This window comes from Syngnathus leptorhynchus, chromosome 22 (genome assembly GCF_054491065.1).
Source record: "Syngnathus leptorhynchus isolate UIUO chromosome 22, UIUO_Slep, whole genome shotgun sequence".
Lineage (NCBI taxonomy): Eukaryota > Metazoa > Chordata > Actinopteri > Syngnathiformes > Syngnathidae > Syngnathus > Syngnathus leptorhynchus.
In genome coordinates, this window is record NC_141216.1 from 2,350,026 (window position 1) to 2,377,885 (window position 27,860).

At 48.3% G+C, this 27,860-nt stretch overlaps 1 protein-coding gene across 6 annotated transcripts; it reads right to left on the bottom strand.

The window, feature by feature from the left end:
• Window positions 1-83: 83 nt before the first annotated feature.
• Window positions 84-27,800, bottom strand: plce1 (phospholipase C, epsilon 1). Of its 6 annotated transcripts, none has more exons than XM_085903515.1 (44): window positions 27,674-27,800; window positions 25,213-25,421; window positions 24,472-24,895; window positions 24,036-24,401; window positions 23,765-23,965; window positions 16,789-16,982; window positions 16,320-16,465; window positions 12,967-13,136; window positions 12,729-12,896; window positions 11,431-11,576; window positions 11,224-11,371; window positions 10,932-11,045; window positions 10,745-10,854; window positions 10,570-10,683; window positions 10,165-10,206; window positions 9,846-9,974; window positions 9,587-9,723; window positions 9,415-9,521; window positions 9,223-9,347; window positions 8,971-9,115; window positions 8,739-8,903; window positions 8,559-8,673; window positions 8,336-8,492; window positions 8,148-8,270; window positions 7,937-8,073; window positions 7,624-7,862; window positions 7,498-7,559; window positions 7,270-7,435; window positions 7,064-7,171; window positions 6,874-6,990; window positions 6,617-6,775; window positions 6,400-6,538; window positions 5,271-5,392; window positions 5,087-5,204; window positions 4,792-4,929; window positions 4,430-4,723; window positions 4,195-4,358; window positions 3,694-3,955; window positions 3,369-3,634; window positions 3,108-3,305; window positions 2,725-2,919; window positions 2,430-2,642; window positions 2,252-2,366; window positions 84-2,000 (listed from the first exon to the last, which is right to left on the bottom strand). In XM_085903515.1, the coding sequence occupies exons 3-44, from the start codon at window positions 24,862-24,864 to the stop codon at window positions 1,822-1,824; spliced, it is 6,906 nt and encodes a 2,301-aa protein (XP_085759641.1). In that variant the 5' UTR covers window positions 24,865-24,895; window positions 25,213-25,421; window positions 27,674-27,800; the 3' UTR covers window positions 84-1,821. The 6 variants fall into 6 exon arrangements, 4 of the variants coding, with proteins under 4 accessions (XP_085759641.1, XP_085759642.1, XP_085759643.1 ...); XR_015063294.1 differs by having other exon boundaries at window positions 1,852-2,000; window positions 2,149-2,366; XM_085903516.1 differs by lacking the exon at window positions 10,165-10,206.
• Window positions 27,801-27,860: the final 60 nt, after the last annotated feature.

The window sequence follows — 27,860 nt, forward strand, 5'->3', positions numbered from 1 at the left end:
AGATTGGGAGCTAGACGCTTCTGTCATTTTGCTTGACAACATTAACACAAACAATTCAAAGTAGCCTTTATGCAGAACAGTCATTTACCATGGTGTATAAATTTTTTTTTATTTGTATTCCACTATGCAACAAATCCACAAATATTCATCCAATTAAAATTCAAGTAACAAGACAAACTTTGCTGTCATCATGGTGAATGTTAACTTACAACTTTATGGGAAGGATCATTTATAAAGTCAAGTTGTCAGTGGATGTGTATATCGCGAATAAACTGCTAAAATGTATATTTAAAAAAAGAAAAAATAGTGTTACATTTCTCCAGCTAGTTGACCTTTTTGAAGAGAGGAATTTGTTGAAATGCCAGCACTATTAAAAGGATGAATGGTTGACTGGATACTTTTCACATTCATTAATAATTCATCACAATCATAACAAAGACAATCTCCTTTTTCAAAGCATTAAAATAAATTAAAAACAACACACCCACTAAATAACAATTAAATGCCAACCAGGGCTTTAAAGGTCAAATAAATAACATCCGTCTCAAAAATTAAGAAACATGATAATAATAAATCCTGGGGGGAACAAAGTTTTGAAAAAGAAGCTAGTGTGACAACCATGGGACTAAATCCCTTCCTGTTAAATTAATATTTGCTCAAAATTATGTGAGCCCTTGAAAATGAAGTTCTATTTCACAAGATTAGCTACCACTGCTATTCAATCTATGGACCGGGACAGCTACAAATACAGCAAGAAATATTTCATTAGTTCACATTATTAAAGGCTGGTAATTCTTTTGTCTAGTCTTAACATCTTCAAAGACAAAATTATCAATATTACCTTGAATGGATAAAAATGGTGTTCCTTTTTGGAATGTGAATTAATGCCAACAAGAGATTGACAGAGCTGACATTGCATGTCTTCAATGAAGTTATTTAGTGTTATTATATTGTAGTGTAGTTTTCTTTTGTCTACTAAAAAGAACATTTAGGAAAGAAAAGCATTGTAAAATGTGAAAACCCTGTACATCCAAAAGGGTAAAGTGGCCCCAAAAAGGTTTAAAAGTCAAACATTATAATGAACATACTATCATCAGAATCAGTTCAAACTGAAGAAAAACCTCTTAAAAAAAAAATAAAAAAAAAAAAAAAAAAAAAAAAAATTGGGGTTTGGGCACTGGCCTCAAACTTTTCAACTGGGCTGAAGTCTAAAGAAATCAATAGGATGATCTTTTTTTGTTTTGACCGTCCAATCAGATTCAAGCCTCTTGAAACCAACTCCGAAATTGTACAACAACAAAAAAAAAAGCAAATGTGCAAAATGCAGTTTAAAGACCTCGGTGCCGCATTAGCCCTACTCGCCCTAAATTTGACCTGACCTATTACTTTGAATCTATTTTTAAATCTTCCTTATTAGAATGTTTTTAAAGAGATCACATGAGCACATGAGTACAAAATGAGCAAACACATAAATAAAGAAGTAGTGCGACATTTTGACAACGAGTCAACTTGTCAGTAACTGAAAAATGTGATTCATTTAAAGCAGTGACTGACCACCTCAAAAGCTATTTCATCTTTAAATGTGCTTTTTTTTTCCCGACGTTACTACGCAAAATATCCTCTTACAGTACAGTACGCAGACACAGTAAGACAGAAAGTAAACAAGCCAGCTCGTCTCTCTTGTCTCCAACCCTTTCTGTTTCTTCGCCATCGCCCCGATTCATCTCCGAACGTCCTGGCCGCCGCCGACGGGTGAGCTCTGTTGCGTGCTCCTCCAAGCAAGCAAGAAAATGGGCCACAAAGATGTCATGACAATCTCCATCATTTGCGGACCTTCCAGTTCTGAAGGATGTGAAGCTTCCACGCCGCCAGGCTGAAGGCGTTTGCGGAGAAGACGTCGGGTCTTTGCTGCCATCTTATGGACGTGGGAGACGAGGCCTGCGGGCCACATCCCGCCCCCGCTGTACTCTCTGCCATCTTCAGTCTGGAACTTGTGTACCCTTGTAAAAAGTGACAGTTTGTTGATGTCATATCAAGCTCGCTTTGAGTGTTCCGTCAGGGTTAAATGCGACTAACATGACGTTAAGACACGGCACGATACTCGGTGCGAGTTAAGGTTGTTAGACGACAATGCGGTTGGTACGATACCTCTGCATCGACTCGCCATGCACGGAGCAGAGTGCGATGCGATGCGAGGCTCACTCGTGCAGCTCGGTGAGCGCCACGCAGCATGCAGCCCTCTCGTCCTTACTGTGGACGGCGCCGTCCACCGTAATGGCGCCCGTGGCCAGGCCGCGATTGCGGCTCGTCAACTTCTTCAGCTCGCTGGTGAAGGACATCACCTTCTTCTTGTCCTCGCGTGCCACCTGCGTCGATGAGAACGTCATTTTTTGACGGTCGGCGGAGGGTTCCGCAAATCGTGCTACTACCTGCTCTCTCAGCTTGAGAATGAACTTTCCGGCACCCCTCCAGTGACTCTGGGCGTGATAGACGCACTCTTGATCCAGAAGCACGCGCTGGACAGGCTTGGCAGCGCACGACTTCTTGGAGCCGGTGTCTTTGGTCACCTCCTCCATGAGGACGTAGTCGCTGGGGTTGGGGTTGGTAAGGATGCTGCACGAGTATTTGGCCTTTGACAGAGTCTGTGAGGAGAGGTGGGGGGGGGGCATGTTTACACCGTTCCAGAACATTCTGGAAAGCCAAACTCGGTGTTCTCCTCCAAACCTGCTGTATGATGTCCTGAGCGGAGCTGTAGCGCGGAGCCTTGATGACGGTATGAGGCTGCTCCGGGGATACCTCGTGCACCTGGACAAAGAACACGTCCTCCTCTACGCCGACTTCTCCACCTCGTCCTCCTCCGCCGCCAGCGATGACGACCTCCTCCTCGCCCTCCGCTACGGCCGTCTTCTCGTTTAGATTCTAACACCGGCACATCAGAACCAACAGTTGAAAACAACCGGTTTGCCTAATTTCATTCAAATGTGAAGCAACTCATAGGTTTCCTTCTCTGGAGTTGCTGAATATATAAAAAAAAAAACACCAACATCTTCAATATCCATTGGCTGTAATGACAAATTGGCCACCACAAGAGAGAGCCAGACTCGTACCTCCTCTCTGGTCTGGAGACAGATTCTCCCCACAAAGCCATCCTCGACGTCCCAGCCGGAGACCACCTGCACCAACGTCTCGTCGGGCGCGAGAGGGCGGCGCTGAGGGCAGCGTTTGGTCTCGCTGCGCTCTTTGGACAGGGGAAGCTTTTCCTCGCTTAGGAAGTAGTCGGCCGGGCTCTCCTCGGAGGTCACCATCTGAATGTTTGAACATATCTGTCAGGTGTGAAGATCTCAAACCATTTATTTGCTCTCACCGACCGTGTCTAATAGTTGTTTGCAAGTCGTGTGCTCTGTGATGGAGAACACTGTGAAAGGTTCTGGTCCAGGATCTCCGTGAACTGTTACTCTGTGTTGCGGCGGCGCATTCTTCTCCTCGGGGTTGAACGGCTCACTCGACGGTCTCCCCTGGGACGAAGGACACGCGCTGCCCGTTGGACTTTCTTCAACTCTTTTACTGTAGATGAACAAACTGGACACTTCCATCGGCTCGTTATGTTGCGTTCTCAGCTGCACGTGTCTGTAACCTGAAACGCGCAAATGACGGTCAGATGCGGTCACGAGACAAACGTGAGGTGGTCCCGACCTGCTTTGAGAGCCTTGAGGGGCAAGGTCCTCTGCGCGGTTGTCTGCGAGCTGTTGTTCTCCACCACGGCCAAGCGCAGGAAGCACAGCTCCTCAAAGTGCACGCTGAAGTGGAAGCGCTCGCTCCACATGGGGTTGAGCGTGTTGCGGTGGATGGGCTTGCTGCGAAAGTGGCAAGTGTCCACGGGCGCGCCCAGGACGTCCACCTCCACGCAGGGGCTGCCGGAGCCGTTGGCCGGACACACGTTCTGACCGGACACGATCTGGAAATTCATTTGGCCAACTGTTAGAAATTCTTGACATTAAAAGACGCTCATTGAGAAGCTTTACGAGGCTCTGGTCCTGCTCACTATTGTACCAAAGACATCCTGTTTACTTTCGTGGCTGTCAAATCGTGAAATTTACAGGAGACCCTCATCATCAACTTGTCCAAACATCTTCAAATGGAGGAATTTAAAAAGGCGTTTGAAAATTCCTGCCCGTGAAAACACACACAACTCACAGTGAGCGAATAGACGGCCAGGTTGCTCCTCTCCACGTCTCTCTCCATGGGACAGAACTGCTGGGAGAGAGGAGAGCTTCGGTCCCAAAGCACGGCCGGCTTCAGGACGTAACCGCAGCCGCCGTTGGCCTCGAACAGCGCCGTGTTCAAATGCATGGGCAGATCTGCGGACAAAAAAGACGATGGCTTTTAGCCGCTGATCTTCGTCGTCTTTTTTTTTTTTTTTTTTGCTGACCGTCCGTTTGGTAGTTGAGCGCCACCAGCTGGATGCCGTGCAGCCAGAAGAGGAGCGGGTTGGGGTTGGCCGAGTCGATGCGGGTGGCGGCCGGGTAGGTCCGGAGAAGCTGGCACGCCGTGTGCTGGATGAGCTTCTGCGAGTAGCGCCGGCACAGGCGCTTGGCGGCGTTCTCGTTGACCGAGGAGATGTGGTAACACTTGGGCGTACGGATGATGGCGCTCAGCGACGTCGGCGTGTTGAGCGCCGGTGGCGTCTGCTGCTGCTCGTCCCAGCTCAGACGTTCGCCGCCGCCTACGGGAAAACAACTTTTCTTGAGTCGCATTGGCAAAATGTCAGGACGAAAGCAAATGTTACAGTACTTTTCCCTGTCGCGCGGCTCTGCGCCGAGACCTCCCCGGTTGGGCCGCAGCGAGCCGGCGCCGTGCCAAATATGGACTTCCTGCTTTTGCCGCGGTCCTTCCCCCTGCCTGAGCCGGACGGAGACAGCGTGGACAAGCCTGTGTGGGGTCCCGCAAATCAGTAAGATCATGGAGAAATACTTGTCTTGCCTATTTATAATATAGAATGAGATGGGGGAGGGGGGGGGGGGGCAAATGAGAAGAAAAAAAAAAACCTGGAATTTTTTGCAGCTATGAGAATGGGAGGTCTGCTCACCTGGGAATTTGACAGCCTGGCAGTAGATGACAAGGTCAGACAGCTCCTGAGCGATTTGCCGACTCTCCTTCTTGTTCTGAGGCAAGTAGAACTCCTCGCCCAGCTCCATGTCAAACACCTGCGGGCGAGTTCGACATGAGCAAAACATTTATTTCGGTCGGCAGGGTGTCTTAAGTGCTCTGACCTTTCCTTTACTCTGAGTGCCGCTGTCGGCCTTCTTCACACGCTTGGGCGCTTCGTCCGCAGGTTGCTGCTCCTCCTTGTCTGCCGAGCTCTTGCCTTCGGATTTTTCCTCCAGGAGGTTATCTGTCAATGCATTTTTTTCCACCTTTGATCTCGGGAATCCAATCTCTCATTTCATTCTCGCCTCTTATCCTCTGCACAGATTTGGCCCGTTCTGTTTGAAAACGACGTCCACGGGAGAATTGAAGCAAAACCAGGATTTCCTGTATTTAGCCATCTGGTAGAGGGTCATTTTCATCCAGTGGGCTTCCCTCAGTTAACATGTTAAGGAAGTGAAATTTAGCTTGCGTCAATTGACTGTTGCCTTCAGCTCAGGATGTAACATGGCCACACCATCAGGAGTAATTGTCATCCAATTCTCCAAAGATGGGAAAGCACGAAGGGGAGAGAGTTAATGCTGAGAGTGGGATAGGGTAGTTTCCCCCCGGCCCGTTGTTTGGCGTGGGGGCAGCGGAGGGCCTGAGAAACCAGATGGTTCTGTTTTGTTTCCTTGACGAGGCGAGGTCACAGACAAAAACAGTGCGCAGAGGGTAGCAAGAAGGGAGGTGATGTGTTTGTGGAAAAAGAAGAAAGCATCCAGACAATGTAACTCTTAAAAGTGACTGACTGGGAAGGGGGGGAAAAAAGCAAAAGGCTTTTTTATTTTTTTTATTTTGGCCCTTATATTGAGTTGTAAGTTGTATGCCAATTTTTTTTTTTTTGAATGGAGGAAGTGGGTGCAGTGAGGCAGGCAAACACACAGGCACAAATCTTCAATCATAATGACAGCATTCGTGTCATGTAAACACCAGCCATAATGGATGCACGTAAATCCATCACTGAAATGTATTCTATGTATACGGTCAGAGCACAACGGGAGCATGAAAGCGCAAGAGAGGTTTACCTTCCAGCCCGTAGGAGGCGGTAGAAGCATTGAGGACATCGGCTAAGAGGAGAAGAGGTCAAATCAAGGGACAGACGGCAGCGAGGAAGTTAAAGGAAAAAAAAGATAAATGAAGGAGTGCAAAACCATCAAGGACGCAAAGTGAGACGAGGGGGGTCGCCTGACGGCAGGTAAAACCATCGCTTACCGTCCGATAAGGACTCGTAATCGTAGTCGTAGTCGTCTTCGTCCTCGTCTTCTTCCTCGTTGCCGTGGCTCCCGGGCGAGGCGCTCCCCCCCGGTGATCCGTTGCTGGCTTGGGCCTGCAAGTTGGCCAGCTGGTGAGCCTGCCAAAAAAAAAAAGAAAGAGAAAGTTGGCGGAGGGAGGTGTGCCGAGCGGTCCTTGAAATGAGCGCACGCGTCACCTTCTGCTTCAAAATGTCCACAGGTGCCTGGTGGGCTTTGAGCTTCTTGTTTTTCAGCACCACCCTCCCGCCAAGCTGCAGCGGCGACGGCAGGTGAGGGTCGTCGCCAAAGTCGCCCTCGAAGAGGAAGCGAGTCACCAGACGCTCCCCGAACACCGTCTAGAAATTGCAATGGAAGACACGAGGACATGAAAAATGAATTGCGGCAAAAAAAAATAAAAAAATTCTAATTGGTGAATTTACTTTTACGGCCGTACCTTAAAGATGTCGGCCATCTTGCGTTGCTGCGGAAGAGAGCAGTGGTTCTCTATGGACAGGATGACCGGCATGTCCGAGTTGACGAATGCCGAGCGGTTGATTGCTTCCACCACATCCTGAGGGAGGAACCGCAGGAGAACTTGATCGGATCAAATCATTCTGGAATATGACATCACATTAGTTTGTTACCTTGAACGGTATTTTGGTGGTGAGTGTGTGTCCGTGATAGATGACCGGCATGCCGTCATCGCCGTCCCAACAGTCCAGTTCCACGCTCCTGCAGCCTTGAAGCAGCACCTTTCATAGTAGACATCCAACATGTACCAAATCTCCTCCCATCAAATCTGGATGAACATTTGGCCCCCCCCAAAAAAAAAAACAAATGCTCCACTGACCTGACTGTAAAGCTCGACGGAGGACTCTCCTTTGAGCTGGTGTCCGGTCAGGTAGGTGTTGTGAGAAGACTCGATGTAGTAGTAGGACAGAGGGTACTGCAGCTCCTCGGGCTTCATCTGGGATTCGTCGTTACGGCAGGCAAAGTTCTCCTTGTCCATGAGGTACCTGGTAGAGACGCGAAGGTAAGAATTGCTCCCGGGCCCCGAGAGTCTTTGCTCTAAATCTACCTGGCGAAGCCTTCGAATGACATCCAGCCCATCAGCCTCATGTTCGATGACGGCTCGAATGTCTGCAACACAAATCGCTTCGTCAGCACGGATCCATCTCCATCTTTACGTCTGTCTGAGGTTCACCTGTATAATGCTGAGGATCTCGTCGTAGCTCAGATGCTTCCTCTGACAGTTGACCAGGAAGTCGTTGAGCTGAGGGATGCCCAAGCCCAAGACGCCCAGCGATACGTTCTCCACGCCCGTCCCGTTGGTCACGATGCTGGCTGCGGCGATAGCGTCCGAGATCTGCTTCTGGTTGTCGGACAGTTGCTGCTTGGTCCGGATGAACAGGTTGAGGTCGGAGCCGTTCCGAGTCAGAAGGTCTACAGACGGGTAGGGAAGGCCATTAGGACAGCGTGGAGGTTTGCGCAGCCTCTAAGTACTTAAGTCTAAGTACCCAGCTCCGGTTGTAGGCCCACCACCCTGTCGTCTATCTTCAGGCTGGTGTAAAGAGGAGCCGACTCGGAGGCGGAACGACCGCAAGGCACGGCGAATGTGTCGAAAAGCTCCTTCAGGTCTTTTCTGCTCCGGATACTGGCACCCAAAAAAAAAAAAAAACACGATTATGATTTCCAAAATGATCCCCTCGTAAAAATCCAAACATCTACCTGAAAGACTTGAAGAGTTCCACAAACTCCACGAAGCTCATGGTACTGTCGGAGATCACGAGGTTCTGGAAGCCTTTGAAGCAGCCTTTGGCCCGACCGTGCCAAGACCTGCTGCTCCACGCCCTGCTCGCCACAAACACAATCACTTAGGTGCCACGTGAAATGGACCTTCTGTATGCCAAACCTACCCCGGCTGCGCCTTGGCGGGCCCCGAGAGGACCGGAGAGGATTGCGGCCGGGACTGGTTGGAGCTGCTCATACTGGAGGAGGAGGAAGAGGAGGAGGAAGAGGCAAGGGATCCAGGACTTCCTTTGGAGGTGAGGGAGAAGGGTCCGGGGAAGTCGTCTGTCGAGGTTGGAACTAGATTTAAAATGCCCTCAAATGTAAAAACTCTGAAGATATAAAGGTCACCTGGATCTTCTTGGTCTAAGCCGTCCAACTCTGTTCCATTTCGACACGATCCCTCTTTACAGCTTCGTGTTTTCCTGGAAACCATCTCGTCGTCGGTGGCCTCCCCGCTGTCCCCCTGCGTTGCGATCGACAAGCCGTCAATAAAGAGCCACGAACCTTCAAGACGAGAGGAGAACCGACCCGAACGAGGGCTTTCTTCTTCTTCTTGGCCTTCTCGTTGATTCCCAGAGGAGAGCTTTTGGGAGTCCCCGACTTCTCCCCTCCACTGGCGGCCATGTTCCACCTGCGCCCACCGAAAAGCTCGATGGCTTGGGCCAGCGTCGGGCCTTCGTACCGACCTTCCTCCTGGAGAAGAAGACGACAAGAGTCAAGGTGCCCGAACAGATGCTTGGAGAGCATTTCGGCCTGGTACCTGATAAAGACTGACATACTGCCGTCTGAGCCACTGTAGGCGCTGGTCCGGAAACTTCTTCAGCTTCCTGCTTGCGTTCACCAATTCTGACAAACCCTTGTAAAGCATTTGGGCCGTGTGGTCGGGGGCCACAAAGTGCAGCAGTCTAATGGAGAAAAAGAAAAAATATAGTTTTTATTTCATTAAACCCAAAAAGAAAACAAAATATACATCAACCCGAACGTACGGTACGATAGCAAATGAGGTCTTGACCTGTTGTCGGTGGTACCGAGGCCGTAGAGGAGGCTGAGGGCGTTCTCCTCCACACTCATCTGACTCAGTTTGTTCTGCAAACAAACCGTGTGGACATCCACTCCCTGGTGTCCCAAGAACACAGCCTGTAAGTGTGTACAGGCACAACATTACAAAACAAGAAAACAAAAAGCTGATTTTCAAAACACCAACCTTCACCACCACCAGGTCCAGCAGACCTTCTGCCAGCCCTGCCGCCACACTCTGTCCCAGTCCCGGTGGTTGCTCCGTGGGAGAGACTCCTCCATTCGGAGGCTTCCCTGCCATACATAATAAGAACAATAACAACAGTAACAATCATAATAATAATAATCATAATAATCACCCCAAGTGAGCGTGGTGTTGTCAGGCTGGAGTCTGAGCAGGCAGCGGGCCGTCAGGTGGCTGTCCTGGTCGTAGTGGATGACGGTGGCGCCCTGCAGCAGGAACTGATGGACATCTGGTTGCAGGGACAACATGTACCTTCAAAAAAAAAAAAAAAGATTCAATTGTGTGTCATCTCTGCTATGCAAATGTTTGGACTCAAGAGATATTTTCTGGACTGATAACTTTGTTTCCTTTTCTAAACGGAGCTGGTGTCTCACCAAGGAATGAGCTCAGTGCCATGACAAAATGCTCTGTTTGTCTTCTCCGTGCCCTGGAATTCCATCTCGTTAGCCGAGGGCTCCGATGACAGGTCGCCTTCTGAATCCGACAGGTCGCCCACCGTAAACCTGACAAAAAGAAAAAATGAATTGGAACGACAAACAGGCTATCATAAAAAAATACAATAAAATAATGGAGACGGAGGTGTGCGACAAGTGCTAACTCTTTATGCGCCATTACTTGGCCAAAAACAAGCTCAAACAATAAAATCAGACCATGCTGATGTGAGCATGAACCAAAGTTTAACAAACCACTTACGAGACAGCTTTTGATTCTTGTGGCCTCCTAAATGATTGGGAACTGTAGAAGTTTAGGGAGTAAAAAAACAAAACAAAAAAAAAGATTGAGAGGAGGAGCGCGTCATAAATATAACAAGTCTTTATAACACAGGAACAGAAATAAAACTCCTGCGCGCTAACATAAACATAAAGTGCAAGTCAAAGAAGATAAAGCAGCTTTGCTTTTGCGCAAACACCGAGAGAATTGTGTCCCAATTCCAGCCGGTGTCATCGCTCGCTTGCCGCCACTGGCGTGAAAAGGAGCAGAACTCCGCTCCTTCCTGCCCCGACGGGAAACTTTCATTCTCTTTCACACCGAAACTTTTTCAGCTCTCATCATCATGGCCACATTTGAAGAGTATCCTGGAGTCACTCAAATACTGACTGATAGCGGCAGCGCTCCCTGACGGAGTTGTTTCTGGAAGCTGGGCCAGAAGAAGAAGGAGGACTGGTGCAGGCCTCGTCGGGATCCTCTGCCTCCAAACTGCGATTGCATGACCTGCGCGGGAAACCCGAGTTAGATGGCCGCTAACGACGCCGAGCGCACATGGGCGAGCGACCTAATAATCTGCAGGATGTTGCTGACGGTGGCTTCTTTCTCTGGCACGTGAAGTCCGTCCGCGCCTATGCGGGACAGGAACTTGTGCTGGCCGCTGTAGTCCGAGACAAACTGGGAAGGACGAAGAGGAGATGGCCGGTGAAACCTAATATACGGGCGGGCGGGCGGGCGGGGTGCTTCACGCGTACCTCGATGGAGTCCTCGGGCGTGTTGTCCTCGGGCGTTTGAAGACGGATGATGCTCGCTGTTCCGTCTAATGCGTCGCTGAGCTCCTTCAGGAACACCCCGCAGAACGGGACCACCTTTGTTTGTTTGCAGGGAAAACATTTGCAGGGCTCAAATAACACTAGTCAACACTAAACCAGAAAATCAGGGTGGGGGAGGGAGGGGGTTGCTTTTGGAGTAGTTTCAAAACAACAATTTCACTTTTATTGAGTTTTTGACTTGTACTCGACTTGTACACTTTAAGAGGCTTCTCACTTTGCATCCTGGGATATTGAGCGCTCTGGTGACCACCTTCTTATACTCCGAGGAGGTTTCGTGCTGCGCCATGGCGTCCTTCAGGCTTCTCATGGTCTCAATGTCCGACTGGTCCATGAATTGCCACATCTTCAGCACCTTGCGGGATCTGGAAGCAGTGACAATTTATTTTCAGCTAGGACTTTTGAGATGTGCGTTGCGGCTAACCTGAGTCCAGCCAGAAATTCCATCACGCCGTTGTAGTTGCCCATGTTCCAGCAGCACTTGGCCACGTGGACCAGATAGGAGAACACGTCCCGTTTTTCCTCCATGGAGCTGGCCGTCAGAACCAGCCAGGTGACCCAGGAACTCACCTGTGCGCAGGTACGACACGGCTAGAAAGTTAAGTCCAACAAACGTATGCAGCAAATATTTTGTTGCTCAACATAACAATTGCAGTCATTAAGAAAAAAAAATCTTTGAGGGAAAATTGAGACCATTTTTGGACAGTGTCAACGAGTATAAACACACACTTGGACCTGATCCAAATAAAACCGTGACACGTTATGCGCGCATATTTCATGTTGACTTTATTTTCCATTATCTACGACACACCAAAAATAAAAATAAACACCCGAGGCTTGCTAAAGTCCAGAGAGAAGGCTTTATGGGCCCCCTCAGTTCCGGCAAATGAAAACATGATGACATCATCATCTGACTAAGTTCAGGAAGTCCCAAATGACAGCACACGGCTGCGTGCATCTCATCTCACTCGGCGAGCTCGCCAATGTATGCGCCCGCCCCGACTTGCCGCTGACCCCCCCTGACACGCACGCGGAGGGAGCTATCTGTTACCCGCTTATGTAATAAACCCGCCCCGGTCTCACTTCAAAGGGTCCAAATTGAAGAGACACATGGAAATATGCAAACACACACACACACAACACACACACACACACACACACACACACACACACACACACACACACACACACACACACACACACACACACACACACACACACACACACATTTGTTCTCGAGGTGTTTCTATGGGCAATTCAGATTTGGGTTTTTGGTGGCGCCTACTTTGGTCCCTTCTCCAAACTGTCCTCTTGAACTTGCTTTCTTGACTCCAGCTGACAAATAGCAAACATTCAATTATATTTGCTGTGAAGTCAATTTCACAGCAGGCAACGGAATTGGACGTCTAAACAGACGCTGACATTAAAAGACGTTTTTGTTTTTTTTAAATGCTTCATCCGTTTTCCGAGAAGGCGCGGCTTGACCGAAAAGGCTCTCTCGGGCTCCTTCAGCAATCTCTGTCAACAGCTGGCTAGTGTTACTCTCGCCATTTCAACTTTTTTTTTTTTCCTCCGCAGGTATCTCCTCTGTTATTCCATATGGTGAAAGGGAAGCGCGCCCACATGGTGTGAATGAGATCGAATTAAGCGGGGAAAAGTAATACCGGGGCAGGAGATCCAATGAGAAAAGTGACTCTTTCTTCACGCACACACATTTCTGACCTCGTTGAAGCGCGCCACCAGGTCCTCCACAGCGTTACTGCGCTGCGCCGTCTGGGTGGGCATGTTGGGGGCCGACAGCGAGGCCTTGAGGTTGGGGTGCCGCCTGCTTTGATTTTCGGGGCTGCTGAGCTCTCGCGTCAGAAAGCGCAGGTAGTCCAAGGGGAACACCTGCGACCACAGCCGTGATGTGTTAAGACCGTCAGATATGAGCTGGATTTTTTTTTTTTTTTTGTCCCACCCGCTGGTAGAGTTGCTGCTCCTGCTCGGTGAGGATGCAGGCGATCTCCTCGGGGAACTGCACCAGGTGCCGGAGGTCGGCCAGCTCCTTGCTGATGCCGCTCACGTTGGCGGGAAGTGTGCCGCCGCCGCCGCCGCCGCTGCTGGTCATGCTGTTGGCCAGCTGACGCTCTGCGGATTTCACAGCAGGAGACGCAAGATAAGACCAGATTGGGACATTCATGAAAGACCAAAAAAAGCTCCGTCTACTTGCTCGGTTGTTTGATTTGCTCGCCTCAAAAGGAAAGAAATGAATTTCCAATGACCAATCATTCATTTATTCCTTCTCGGATAATCGACATCCTCAACCAAGACGGCGACAAAACGCTTTCGAGAGGCTCGGCGCAAAAGGATGAAACGCGCTAATACATATCATTTGGCCGTAGTCTTTACACCTAATGAATACAAATGTGTAGTGTATTTATTCAAAAGCGCACCCTTGACCTTTGCGGTCGGCCGGCCAGGAAGTGCGAGCCCTCCCCGCTGTGAAGAATAAACGTGATGTTTATGCATGGTGTGCACACGTGCATTCAAATGGGGGCATGTCTAAATCTGAACATCCTACTTGGTGACGCGCTCATGGAAGAAAATGGCATGCTGGATTTATCCAGAAACGACATTTTGGATGTTTCAGAGGCACTTACGCGTTTCTGCAACAGAGACTCCGCACCCTTCGCTTTTCTTTTTTTTTTAATCCACTGGTATGTATGAAGATATATATTATATCTATATTTACTAAGACAGGAACATGGGGTTGGAGAACAAAAATATTGGGACACCTGGCTTTTAAACCACAGCCCAAATCTTGATGGATGTTGTAGTTGATTAATGTTGCAAGTGTTTTTTTTTTTTCCATACAGCGTATTAAAACTAAATAGCGTCCACTAGCTATCAACTAACAGCGGACTCATATTAAAGTGCCATTAAGTGACGATAATCAATGCGGCAGGAAATGAAGAACCTTGAGAGAGCTCTTGTCTTGATGGCTGCGCGCATCATAACTTATTCATACCGAGCAAAAAGGAGCGAAACCTTGAATGAGAACTCGTCGCGATCAACTTTTCTCCTCATTAACTACTGCAGCAAAAAAAATAAAAAATAAAAATGGAGCATGGAGGTAATTTGCATTTTCCCAGAAAGAGTCACGGCGACCCTCGTCCCACCTCCGGTACCGGGAAAGGTCTTTTTATAACAGTTAGTTCCTCGCTTCACGTGTCAATGTGTCAAAGTTTAGCGTCTAGTCTTCGGAAGACGACACATGAAAGGAGTGCACTGGCGCACACGCGCACATTCAACACATTGTAAACGGCGCTATAAGAGGACACACGTCTGCGTTTAAGCCATACCAACACATCACTGCGTCCTTATACACAACAAGGCACATAAACTCAACTACAAGTGGAAAAATACTTGCATGACATTGACAATATTTTTATTTGCACTCTTTCGAACTGCTAAGTATGTTGCTGCATCCTTGAGGCCGCAACAAAAGCGTGACCTTGTGGGTCAAAAAGGCCCCCGGGGTGTCCGCGACGCACGACACGCAGGTCAAAAGGTGCAAATGACAAGACTTAGGGGGGAAAAAAAAAAAAAAAGGGGGGGGTGTTTAGGATGGAATAATAATCCGTTCCAGTTTTGTGAACCAACGTATCGGAGTCAACACGTGCCGGAGAAGAGCCGGTGAGCGCGTCTCTACTTACTGAACAGCTTGAGGTCCGTTCTATTTGAGTGCTTCATGGCTGCCCCGTGCAGCTGACCACTCTGCCGCCGCCGCCACCGATGCGAGGTGCACCCGCCGCGCACACTGAAGCCGGCGCTCCGGTTTCATCTCCTCCTCCCTCGCTCTCTCTCTCTCTCTCTCTCTCTCTCTCCCTCTCCCCACCTCGCCCGCCCCTTCCCCTCGACAGTAAACACTCTTAACATGTTCTTTTGCTTGACTACATTCACTCCCCCTCTTTCAGTCTGCCCCCCCTCCCTTGCATAGTTCACAGCCATGTGCGAGAGTTCCACCAAGCAGGCAACCAATCGCACAGCGCTGGGACTAACAATCATGGCAACGGGGACACATCGAAAAAATGGTAGGATGGAAAAATAGGAGGAAAAATAGCACAATGTATAATTGCAATATCAAAATCTTTTTTGACTTCAATTTGACAGTAATTGTGCTGCTCCTGGTCGTGACGTTAATGCCAAAGCAGTGACATTTTTTTTCCTCTATATTTTGATTTTAACCACGTTGCACTAGTTTGTGCGTGGGGGAAACACGTCACGAACTAGTTACCATGACAATACAGAGCAAAAGACGCTTCACGGAAAAACATTCACGTGTATATTTTTAGCAATTGAATGGCGGCGTAAACAATACGAAATCCTCGAGACTTCCCTCCACGGTGACGTCGGCTGTCAGTGGCTCTTAAGTACAATGTAGGACGACGACAGAAGGGCAGACAGAAAAAGTGGCAAGGAAGAAAAGTAAATTGAAACGAGGGCGATATTGAGCCGGCCGGGACGGGACGGCGGCCCGACCGACTTCCTTTTCAGCAAATTGTGTTACCAAGGAAATGAGGCTCCAAACGCTCCCATTTCTATTTCGCAGGGACACGGTGAAATCTGGGTGGGATCGAGTCATTTTGCCGGCTGTCGATCAGTTCTCAGAAAATGGAATACTGGATATTAATAGTCCCAGGACAGCATTGTTGTTATTATTACAAAAAGGACGGACCAATTTAAAATAATCACGGCGCTTCGAACTGAGAATTTGACGTTATTGATTACGAACGTCCGCTTCCACTCGGTTGGTCACGTGAAGACGCGCCGACCCCCGCCGCTGATTAATAGCTCAAGGTCTGTTCCTCCCGAGCACGAACGGGACGCTCCCTTTGAAGGTGGCCAATAAGACGGGGAACCCTTACCATACATGGTAAGAAGCAAATTGATGCAGCGTCCAAAAAGTTGAGTTGGAAACATCTCTTATTACACCCACTAATGACTTTAACCTTACAAAACTTCGATCTTTGAATAAAAGGCAGCCGTCGGCGGTGCTTTTATCCGTCGGATAAGAGCGCAACCTCGGAGCCGGCCAAACATCTTTCTGTGTCGAGCTCAAGAGACGTCACGTTTGAAAGATGGGGAAGGCTCGGTTTACACTCGGCTCATACGTAACATTGTTGCGGAGAAGCTGCGTGGCCGGCGAGCAGCTGGCCGCTTACTCATACGGTCATTTGACTTTTAGGATTACGTGCGTACGGGAGCGGACTGAAGACAATTTACATCCCGGAACCAGCGAGCGTCGGTTTTGGTTAGATGGACACCCACCTTTCAGCACGCCGTGGCTGCCGTTGGGGGACTGGCCGAGCGGGCAGGGCAAGGCCGAGCGGGCGCCGAGCGCCGCCGTGGCTTCCAAAAGGGCTCCGCTCAGCAGGGAGCAAACAGATGTCCTCTGAGCACACGCCAAATAAAACCTAGAAAGAGAGAGAGAGACAAAAAAAAAAAGAGGAACTAAGAAAGGTGTGTCATTCAAAAGAGGAGTTTTCCCTCGTGAGTTCGCAGTTACAGGGAACAGAATGACTCGGTTCTATTTTAGTCAGCTTGATCATTTTGAGCAGGAATCTCAGACGGGTCGAGGCATTTTTTGTCGTACCCTGGTTCGATACGCAACGGGTGATTCTCTTTGTTTTGAGTTCAATTTGGCAGCGTACCTTAAGCGGGAGTGGCATTAAACAACTTGAAAGGTTCTTACTACTTGCCAAACCAGATTCTTGGCAGGAATGGAAACGTTACAAACCTGGGTGGGTAAGAAGATCCCCGGCTGGGATCAGGACGGGTGATCCGAGCCGGTCCGGGTGGACGCCCGCTGACGGGGGGCAGCGGCCAGAAAGAAATTGTCAAGGTGATGCATCCAGTCGCGGGCGGCAGCAGGAGCTTCTTGGCGGGGTGAGTCAGGTTAAGTGCACCAGCGTCTTGAACAGTGTGTGCTACCTGGAGAGCAAAAGAAAAGCATGATGGATGAAAAAGACAACAAGCGGAACATTGTGAACACCATCCATTCGGGGCAATTTCGATGCTGTCGACTACTTGGCCTCTTTGGAGTGCAAAAAAAAGTCAAGATGGCCGCCCGCCACAAATCACACGTCCCAATACTTTTACTCTCACCCTGGCCAAATTAAGAGTCCAACTCTTTCGGCCAGTATTAAACAAACATAATGGGTCCAACTAGAGGGATGGGTTTCCTGCTCGCATGATCAGATCTGGACCGTCCCGGGGGGAAATGGGAGCTACCAGGATGCACGTTTGCAGATGAGCGCCACTTAACTCAGTCACAATGAGTCCAATATGTCTGTCACACCACACACACACAAAAAAAAAAGGCAGCTTCCATTAGGAACATCCTAAGAACATGAGCCGCAATCCTCTCCAGACTTTTTAGTGCCAACTCGGCAGACATAAAGTCCGCTAGAGGAACAATGCATTTTTGTCCGCATTGAAGATAAGGCTGGAAGCAAAACAGCCGACTTGGCCTACATTGTGCATCGCCCGCATGCCTTTCTTAGTGACTGTGCTTTTTCGCTTTTTTAAACTTTCGATTGACAAACTCGGCCCATGCGGTCAAAGGGCTCCCGTGTAACTTTCATTCCACCTCGATGAACTCACTTCGAGCTCAACGGTTAGCTCGGCCCAGGACAACTCGATGACAGGTGAACCGAAACGTAACGGGGGTCAAAGTGATGACTCAAGAGTTGCTGCCGGTAGGCGAGGCCACACCCCTAAAAGACAGACCGAACAATCGCGGCACAGGATCGACTGAGACGTTTCAAAACAGATTTAGAGTCGATTTCTCACTTTATCACTTCGGCCTGTAAACGCTTAAAAGACAGGACTGCGTGTAAGTGGGAGGAGAGACTGCGGCGAAGCTTGTTGCTGCCTGACTGACTGACTGACTGACTGACGGACACCCGGCAGCTGCCTTTGCACGCACACACGCATTCTTGTCACAAGAGCGACACACAGACCTGCTTCCCATCAAAATGTTCTGCCTCTGCTTACTGTAATGAGATTAAAGTCTACCAGAAACACAAAGTTGACACAGTCTCAAGCATAACAAGGCTTGGCCACCTGGGGGCAGTATAATACATGTTGGTGGTGTTGTTTTTTTTGCAGAGGATAAAGAATATATGCAAGTGAGGGTGTCATGCCACTCATTTGCATCTCTTAAAGGGTTAGAACACTGCAACATTGATGCTATATGTAAGCCGTTGAGTAATTTTTTTTCTTAGCATTGAGCTAAGTGAACATTCCAAAGGCAAAGCTATGTGGTCGCTTTACATATAGACACTTCTCACCAGTTCAGCCCTGTGGCTCAAGTTACTTCAAGTAATGCTTTGAGTCCAATGAAAGTAAATTAGAGAGGCCACTAGTGACAAAGCCATCTGTGAATCTCAAAGACGCCGCTTCTAACTAATAGTCCCAAATTCCGGAATTAGCAGGCTACATTACATTTTCCATGAAGATGTATTAGCAATTCTCTGCCCAGCAACAGCCATTTTGGGAAGGGATTAACAGAGGGCACAGTTGTGCCGATCCAAACAACTTGAAGCTGGAATGCGCGCATGCCAAGATGAGCGCATGCAAACTTCGACGTGCACCTCGCAGGTGACGCGCTGACTCGACGGCACATTTCTCCCACGACTCTCCCACCGTTCAAAGGAGATACATCACTTCTCCTGATAGCTACTTTTAGCCCACTCATGAAAGCCAGGGTGAAGGTTAGCCCGAGCCTGGCGGGAGAGGGGTCGCCATTAAAAGATCTCTTGTTATTCTGCTCAGTGGTCTCAGAGCCGAGGTCAGCGCAGAGACGTCAGCCGTGACCTTTTGCTTCTCACGGGATGCCGTGTACTATACAGTTTGTACATACGATCGGTTCAAAAAAACAAAAAAAAACACTGACTCAATATGGTCGAGTTCAATCAGAGGCAAGAGATAGTTGTGGCAACGCTGAGGGAAGCCTGGCTTTGAATCAATAGCGCTTTATCGCGTTCAAAAGGCGGCCGGTATGTTCAGCAGCTTTGGTATTCGACCAAGCAGACGCTTTTAAGCCCACCTGCCCCGGACTGCGTGCGAAAGTGGGTTAAGAGACAGAAAGTGGAACACGTGTACCCAAACAAGCGGCGCAGACATAGCAGGGAGAATGCATCGCGTGCGTGCGTGCGCCACAATCATTTTGACTTGCACTCGCATGCTTTGACCTCCTCGCATTTTTCTTTTGTGTGTGTGTGTCTTCACAAGGTAATGTTTGCTCGCCGCAGACAGAGTCTGGACTTTCTCAATTATGTTCTACGGTTGTGAGAAAAAAAAGTGAAGGGGCTACAAAACATACACGTGTACGTCGCACTGAATAATAGAAATGCTAAATAAGCTTTGGCTTTCTTATTGCTCTTGCTGAGTCATCATTTAAGAAGAATATGAGGAGGTAGGGGGAAAAAAAAAATGGTATGATCGTTGGTTCCTGGATGGAGATGGATGTCTGCTGGGCCTTGATTCATAATGCTCCGCTGAATTTCACGCAAGCTTGCTTGAGTGGAGTAAAGCCTACCCCCGGAGCGCCTCCTCGCACCTTTTTCCGAGCTCGCAGCATCGCACTATGTACATAGCGGCCTGTGCGTCTGGGGACACGCGCTGAGAGCGTTGGTAAACAACACAAAACTGTCACAGTACGCTTAGAAGGGGGGGGGGGGGGGGGTTGGGGGAATTAAAAAAATAAAAGCTTTGGACAGCACCAAGAGAAACTGGATACATTAGCAAGGTTGAAGGGTGGGGGGGGGGGAGCTGGTTGTAGGCGATGAGGTCAGCGTACGGAGATTGCCTGAAAAATGATCTTCATAAAGTTAACCCAATCAGCGTCTCGGATTTCAAGGACAATCGTGCACTTGATGGATCTCGCGTGCTCCTCTCATCCCCGGAAGGAGGAAAAAAACTCTTGAGCTTTAACAGGGAAAGGCCACTTACACTTGGATGAATAACAATGATTCAATCATAACAAAACAATTCTTTGGATGTTCTTCCATGATGCATGCATGCATGCAAAAAAAAAAAAAGTTCGATACGTTGCGCACAAAACTGGACATAAGTTGGCTGACGTCCAGTTGAGTGAGTCTAGTGCATCATCTACACTTCACAGCAGACTCATTCGGATTCGCAATCGACCTTTACGCTTAACAAACCTGCGAGACAGCGGCAACATTTCTGAAAAAAAAAAAAGGCTGTAACTTACAGTTCCGATATTTTGCTGTTCAAATCCCTCCTTGCCTGAGAAACGTCAAAGAGTGAAAGTACATCTGAAGAACGGAAAAAAAGAGCAAGACTGATGAAGAAAGGGTGGGAGTGCGTGCTCCCTACATCAACATAGCTAGTGAAAAGAGAGCGAGCAAAGAGAGAGAGAGCGAGAGAGAGAGAGGAGGGAAGCAAATAAATGTGAGGGACAAAACAAGGAGAGGAAAAAAAAAAAAAAAGGGGGCCTGATATCTGCGCCTAGGGGAACCCCCATATTAGGTTATAATGCAACGGGCCGGCAAGATGCTATCGCCAAACACATTGCTGGAGGGGGAGACGCTGGAGCTATACGTCCTATTTTCATCCATCCATCCATCCATCCATCCATCCATCCATCCATCCATCCATCCATCCTCCTCCATGGCGTGTAAACAATGTGGCTGACAAAAAATGGATCTGGTCGCAAAGATTCTCCCAAAATGTGCGATATTGATTTGGATGATTCTGAAAGCACGCTCGGTGGCTAATGGAGTGCAAACATTAGCATCAGAGATGCGCTGAGAACAATGCAAACAGCTGGCGACCGCCTCAGTCCTCACTTTGCATATCTTTCATCAACGTTGGCTTGCTAATTTTGTTATCATCAAGTGTGCAACACTGATTGCTTGCACACAATACAAAGTCTCCTATTGGTGGGAAATCTGCGGGCAAAGGAGAGTGCAGCAACGTTGCCCTCTAGTGGCAGGTTCCTCATTTTCTGTGCACTACTAAGTTGTGTCCACTAGGCGGCGCCAAAAGATTCCTTTCCATTTGTCACTTTGCTCTGATTCCATTATGCAAGCGTACCCAACTTTGACGTCACGTTTTGTTTCAATTGGGGTTAAACCTGAATCCGCTGAGCTTTCGGGTCAACAAAGGGGCCGGACCTATTTTTACATCAATTGTACGATTCATCGAGTACGCCCGAAATAGCACAGAACACAACAATGTTTATTTCATCCATTTTGGGGTGGGCCTTGATAATCCAAATTGAGCTGAATCAGTCCCGGTTCTAAAGTGCTATCACGTCATGCATAGTGCAATTTGCTTGCCAAAATAATAAAAGCCTTCAAGATGACACCTCCACCTGCAAAGGTTCTCTCAGTGAGACGCGAAGGGCCTAGCGTGCACACATTTCCACGCCCAGATGCAGTTTTGACACTCGAGTGTCATCCCGAGAGTTTTAGCAAAAACAAACATCGCCCGCTGTTTGAGAAGCCTAGCAACAGTTAACGGCAAGTGCTGCCTGCAGATACCGCAAAATTCAGTGCTTAGTAGACATCTGACCAAATGAGAGTGTTTTGCACACAAAAACTGGAACCCCATCATCACACACACACACACACCCACACCCACACCACACACACACACACACACACACACACACACACACACACACACACACACACACACACACACACACACACACACACACACACACACACACACACACACACACACACACACACACACACACACACACACACACGCATGCGCTAATCTCTCCGGCTAAGCTCCAACACGCAGCTGAACGAGAAAGTGGCCTACTCGGCACATTCCTTTGTAGTGGAACAACACAGTGAGAGAATAAAGGAATGAAAGTAATGGTCACGGGGTATGCCCCTTAACTCGCAATTTCATGAGGAGCTAACTAACAAAATACAAATCCCTAGCAGAGGTAAAAAAAATAAATAAAAAAAATCAAACAACGAGAAATTTCGTCTTTTTTTGGGATACACAAAAGCAATTCATCTCAACATTGTTCCACTGTGCTCATACTGATAAGCTCTTCAATGATATCCTCCCACCAGACAGGAAATGATGCATTCCGTTAGCTCGCTTGGATTTTGATGCAGCTCCGAAACGCCGTTCCAACAAATCACAAATCTCCGTTTTGGCCTTCGTCTCCATCTGCACGAGAAGAATCTCAACGTGATCTTAATACGCTCCAAAATACGCTGACATGAGTAGTCCGTGAGAAAGTGCATTTTTCCGCCTCGTATTTACTTTCCCACGACGCGGCCGGACGGCAACGTTACGGGCCCGAGTCGGCTTGGGATGAAACGGGCCGGGCCGAGGAGTAAACACGAGTCCCTTTGGGGATAGGCTCTGCATCTCTGACCGTCACTTACCGCTTTGCTTCAAGATTGGACGGCGTTGTCGTTGCTACGAGAGAAAAAGAGGCTTCTGCTTGGAAAGCCTGTTTGTGCCAGGTGTTGCGTGTCTTTGACTTCCTCTTTGTCTGCTTAACTTCCCTGGCACTTATCAGAAAAGGGGTAATAAAGCTGACCACTTTCTTTTCAAATCTATTTTTGACAGTCGAGATGTTTAAAAATACCTACTACTAGTAAAAGACTTTTACTTTTGCATCTTACGTTATGATTACACTTCCCATCCTCAAAGTTTTTGGACTTTGGTGCTACTTTTTTCACCCCTCAAATCTCATTTTCTCGCAGTGGTTTGAATATGGCTCTGCTCATATTCCACCCTCATATAATCCTGCATTCTTTGGCTCGCGTTGTAGCAATAAACACACGGGGGCTGCGGGATAGCCCAGGAAAAAAAAAAAAAAAAAGACTTTGCACAGGAAGCCGGTGTACTAAATGTCGAGCGTGAGTGAAATCGAATCACTTGAAATACTTTTTGATATCAATCTTCTATCCAATGCTAAAACTGCATGCACATTTTAATGATGGCAGCTCAGCTCTCTGCTCACAGTGAGTCACCCAAGTAGCTCGGGTGGACGAGTGGGGGGGGCGACTCTCACTTATTTGACTGCGACGCCGTCGAGGTCTCGTCCAAACACGCGGCTGGCCGAGACAGTGACGAGCTTTGTTGTGGGAGCAGTCTGACGTGCGTAGCGACAAAGCCGCAAAATTTGAATGCTCCGTAGAACAGCGCAACAAAGTTGGACCGAATGACTTCCAACAAAAAAAAAAAGACACGCAAGCAGCGCAGTTTGTGACCTACAACGTTCAAGTTGCAAAGCATCTCCTTCTCATTTTTTGCGGCTTTTTCCATCTTGCCAACTCTGCTCAGTGCATTTAACGCGCGAGCACACACACACACACACACACACACACACACACACACACACACACACACACACACACACACACACACACACACACACACACACACACACACACACACACACACACACACACACACACACACACACACACACACACACACACACACACACACACACACACAACACACACACAGGAGGACAGAGGGTGCAGTCATTGGGGCCTGTCAGTAATATGGCGAGCAGAACTAACCGGAGAATAAATCACTTTTCCGAAGCCTGAACAAAGAGCCTGTGTGTGTGTTGCTCTATTAACACACTTGGAGAAAACATTATTCATCTTGAATCCATCGCAGGCTTCACGTTTCAAGCCAAATAGGAGAACATTTCAAAACACGCTTGCAACCAAACAACCGGGGCTTACCTTGTGCATCTTGGCCCAGACGAAGTCCAACACTCGTCGGCAGACTTTGATGTCTTCTGCCGCCGCACTTCGCCTCGGGGTCGGCAGCAAATCTTTCTTGCTGGGTCGCGGCGGCAGGCGGCAGAGGACCTCCTCCGAGATGCGGCCCGATGGCAGGGTCCGCACGATGGCTCTGGTTCCGGTGCACACCGACTTGGTCATCTTGCGGAAAGACAAATGATGCTCAGTCCAAGGTTGAATCGAGGCCTGGTTTGTCGACACGCGTCAGTACCTTCTGATTATTCTTGAAGAAGCGTCTCACCAGGACCGTGGAACGTTCCCTACGGTTCCTGACAAACTCAGAGTCATCCAGTAGATCTTCATCGCTGCTGCTGCTGCTGTCCCCGCCGCAGCTTCTTCCCCTCGTCCCTTGCGAGGACAACCTCTCGTCGCTGGTGGATTGGAACAATCTCTCCAGGGAGCGAGTCTTCCCGTCGAGCCGCTCCAAGCTGGAGAAGCCGCCTTTGAGCGGGCGATGGTGAACGTGCCCGTTGCGTCGCAGCTGCCGGTGAGCGGGCAGGGGCGAGCCGCAGGGGGACGACGCCGAGGAATTGGGTTCGCTGGAGGGGCTGCGTCGAGAGGAGCGGCGTGCTGATGTCTGGAAAACATTCGACAGGTAGGCCCGCTTACATTCAAGTCGGAGTTGACCCTTTTCAAAGCTTTCCTACCGTGTGGAAATCCAGCGTTGCTACGGGAAGGCTGGAGCGGCGGGGATGCTGCCAATAGACGCCAGCGAGCGAGGGGCTGGTTGGGGGACGCCGGTGGCAAGCCGTGGAGCTGCAGGAGCAAGGGCCGCCTTCATTTGGACCTGCGCTTAGCTTTGAGGCGATTGCTTCGATACTTTTGCCAACTGGATACAGCTTTAGCTCCAAAGAGTCCAAAATGGCCTCGTGGTGGTCGGCGGACAACTTCCTGTAATAAAGGAGAGCGGGGCTACTCCGCTGCTTTGGTAGCCACGACTGCTGACGGCTTTCCTGGCTGTCGTTTGAGCGTCTGTTTTCTCTGCCCGACGGAGGTGTAGCGTGCGGGTTGGAGACCATCTGGTTCTCTTCGGTGGCCATTGCCGACGTGTCGCCAGGCTTGTTTCAGAGGCTGAAAAAATACAAACAATTTGGCGTTGATGACAGTCGAGACACACGCTAACAAACACGTCAGCTTGCATTCGCTCAGCTGAAATGTTTCCTTTGGTCCACAATGCAAACACGAGTCTATTCCCAGACGGTGTGTTAAGCAAGCGGTGCCATTGCAATTATTGACTCCATAAAGCAGCAAAAGGAAATGAGCTCTGCAGAGGAAATGAACTCTGCAGGTTTATGAAGGGAGGACGCTCGTGTTTGCCCATCTCCAAATAAGCTCTTCATAAAAAGTGATTGAGCAAATATCTCGTAAATGACTTTCATAATACTTACACAGATGATCGGAAGGATCCAAGTCCGATCAAAAGGCGCCAAAGTCTTCCTTTACATTTGTCAGTGTGGAAACAGAAGCTGCAGCTGTACAAAGCGTCTGATAGTGCAACCCAGAGGTGACTTGGGAATTTCCTTGAGAGCAGGAATGGCTCACGGTCGCAGTTTACGAGGCCAAATGCGAGCTAGGTCCCGGCATGTCTTGGCAGGTCCTGAGGGAGAAACAAAAGGAGCAGAAAAATCCCCAGTTATCAATCACTAGAATATTGCTCGTGAAACCTCGTTGACATTGACAACATTTTTTGTCAGCACCTTTGTGTTTTGAGCCTTGTTACAAAAAATACAGCCTTATCTACAGAAAGGGAAATCAGGAGCCACTTGGAAAAAATACACATGAAATAAAAAAAATAAATAATCAAAAGCAAAACATGGAATCATTTACTCAACAACCAGATGTACCGTATTTCCCGGATACAAGTCGCTCCGGGGTAAAAGTCGCACCAGCCATAAAATGCATAATAAAGAAGAAAAAGACATATGAGCGCCCTCTTGTGGTTTAAAGGGAAAATAACATGTGAAATAATATAATAATGCACTCAACAAGCAGGCTAGCTAAAGGGTTATGTCATTGGAAAAAAAAGAAAAAAAAAAGTTGCATTAACTGCCAGTCAAGTCCATATTGTCGTTGGCTAGGCAATACACATTGATTCAAATCAAAAGGATAAATGACTGACAAAGGCGCGTGGGAGGATATGTACTATGACACCCATGTTGCAACATACTTGACATAGTTCCATCCTGTTCTCGGCATTATCTGGACTGTGATCCAACAATTTGATGTCAAACAACAGTCACTTGATAACCTCAGATGATTCACGCAAGCTAAAAGGTCACCGAAACCAATTTTGGATTGAGCGTGGCGAGCGTAGGACCTTTGCCTCCGGAGACACTTCCAGTCAACCAATCAACCCACAACAGTTGGAATTTTGCTCTCACGACACTGACGAGAAGCTTTCACCCTGACGGAAGGCCTGTTTTTTTTTGCTATCAGCTGCACACTGAGCCAAAGCAAACAAAGCCAACGATTCTGTCGGGTAAAATCTCAGCTTGGAGCCTAAACGGACAGACGAGCACACAGAAAAACAGGTCACATGAATTGACAGGTGCACTGAGCAAGAAACTTGTCCATCCATTCTGCTTAATGGCATAGAGGAACGTCAATTGCTGAGCCCACACGCAGCAGAGGGAACCATTGTTGGAGAAATTTCATTTGCGTGAGGATACGAACAATGTTCAACAGATGTGGCCTGACCATTTGAAGTCGGCATCACAGCCAATAACCTCACTGATGCAATGTGACGAGTTCAAATCCAACGCAACTCCCAAAAAAGAGGGGGCGCTTGGAAACACTCCCAAATCATTGTTCCCCGCTACAAGAGCACATAAAAGCCTCTTTTTTTCCCCCTCCCGTGTTCGTTCATGTGCATCATTTCCCTAATTCATCCAAATGATGACTCACTGCCTGTTATGCTGAGATTCAGCCCAACCTTGCATCCTGCACGAGAGGTGAGACCCTAAAAGAGGAGGAGGAAAAACTGTACAAATGGGGGGGGGGGTGTCATATAAGGGGGCAGGATGGGGGGGGGGGGGGGTGCAGGATTCCACATGTCTATTGTGTTGTGGGGGACTCAAGAAAAAGGCTTGGGGGCGACACAAAAGAGAGACACAAACTGAGCTGGGTCAAGAAAAGGGGGCCTCATTCCTTAACACTGCTTTGAGTCACTGCACCAAAAAAAAAAGAAAAAAGAAGAATGCCAATAATAAAAGAACGGCAGCAGAGAAGGAGAGATGAAACCGCAAGCTGTAATGTGCAGCAGGTTGCTTTCAATGTCAACACCGAGCGCGGCAAACACAAGCAACTTTTCATGCAGCACATATGGCTTTGATTAGAGGGCAGCAAAAAAAAGTCACCAGTGGAAAGAGAGCGAGGCGCAAAAGGGACAAAAAGTACAAAGCTGACTGACATGTTTGCAAGTGCAGAGTAAAATATGACTCATGATGAAAAAAAAAAAAAACACTGGGGCTCCAGCTATCGCATATTTTGAAGTCCAAGCAAATTTCTGACTCTGCAGCCATGATGCAAAACAACCCACAACACTGTTGACCTGCACAAATTCACCATGACGTCCATATTGCATGCAGTTAAACATTTGCAATGTAAAAAAAAGAAAGAAAAGAATAAGCCCATTTTATTCACATTCCTCCTCTCAAGCATAATCAAGTCAATTGTAGCTCAAAACACATTTTACGACATGACTTAAATTCCAGGCTGTTAATGTCAACAAACATTTGACGTGGACACGCGTCTTTTAACTATAGCGCAATTAAACAAACATTTCAAGGCTTTCGGAAAGTGAAGCAATTTGTCCGGCAAAAGTTTATGAAGTTCGAAGTTCAAACTTACCAAAGTTTTCTCGAGCTAGTATCCAGAAAAGTTTGGGTCAGGTGCTGAAGTGTCCAGCGAGTGAGCGTAGTGAAAGCAAAGGTTGATTGAACAGTTGGGAGTTCGCGGATGCCTTCACGGACACCTCGGAAATCTTTGGTGCGCAATTGACGCAGTGGCTTTGTGAATATCTGAAAGCAAAACCAAA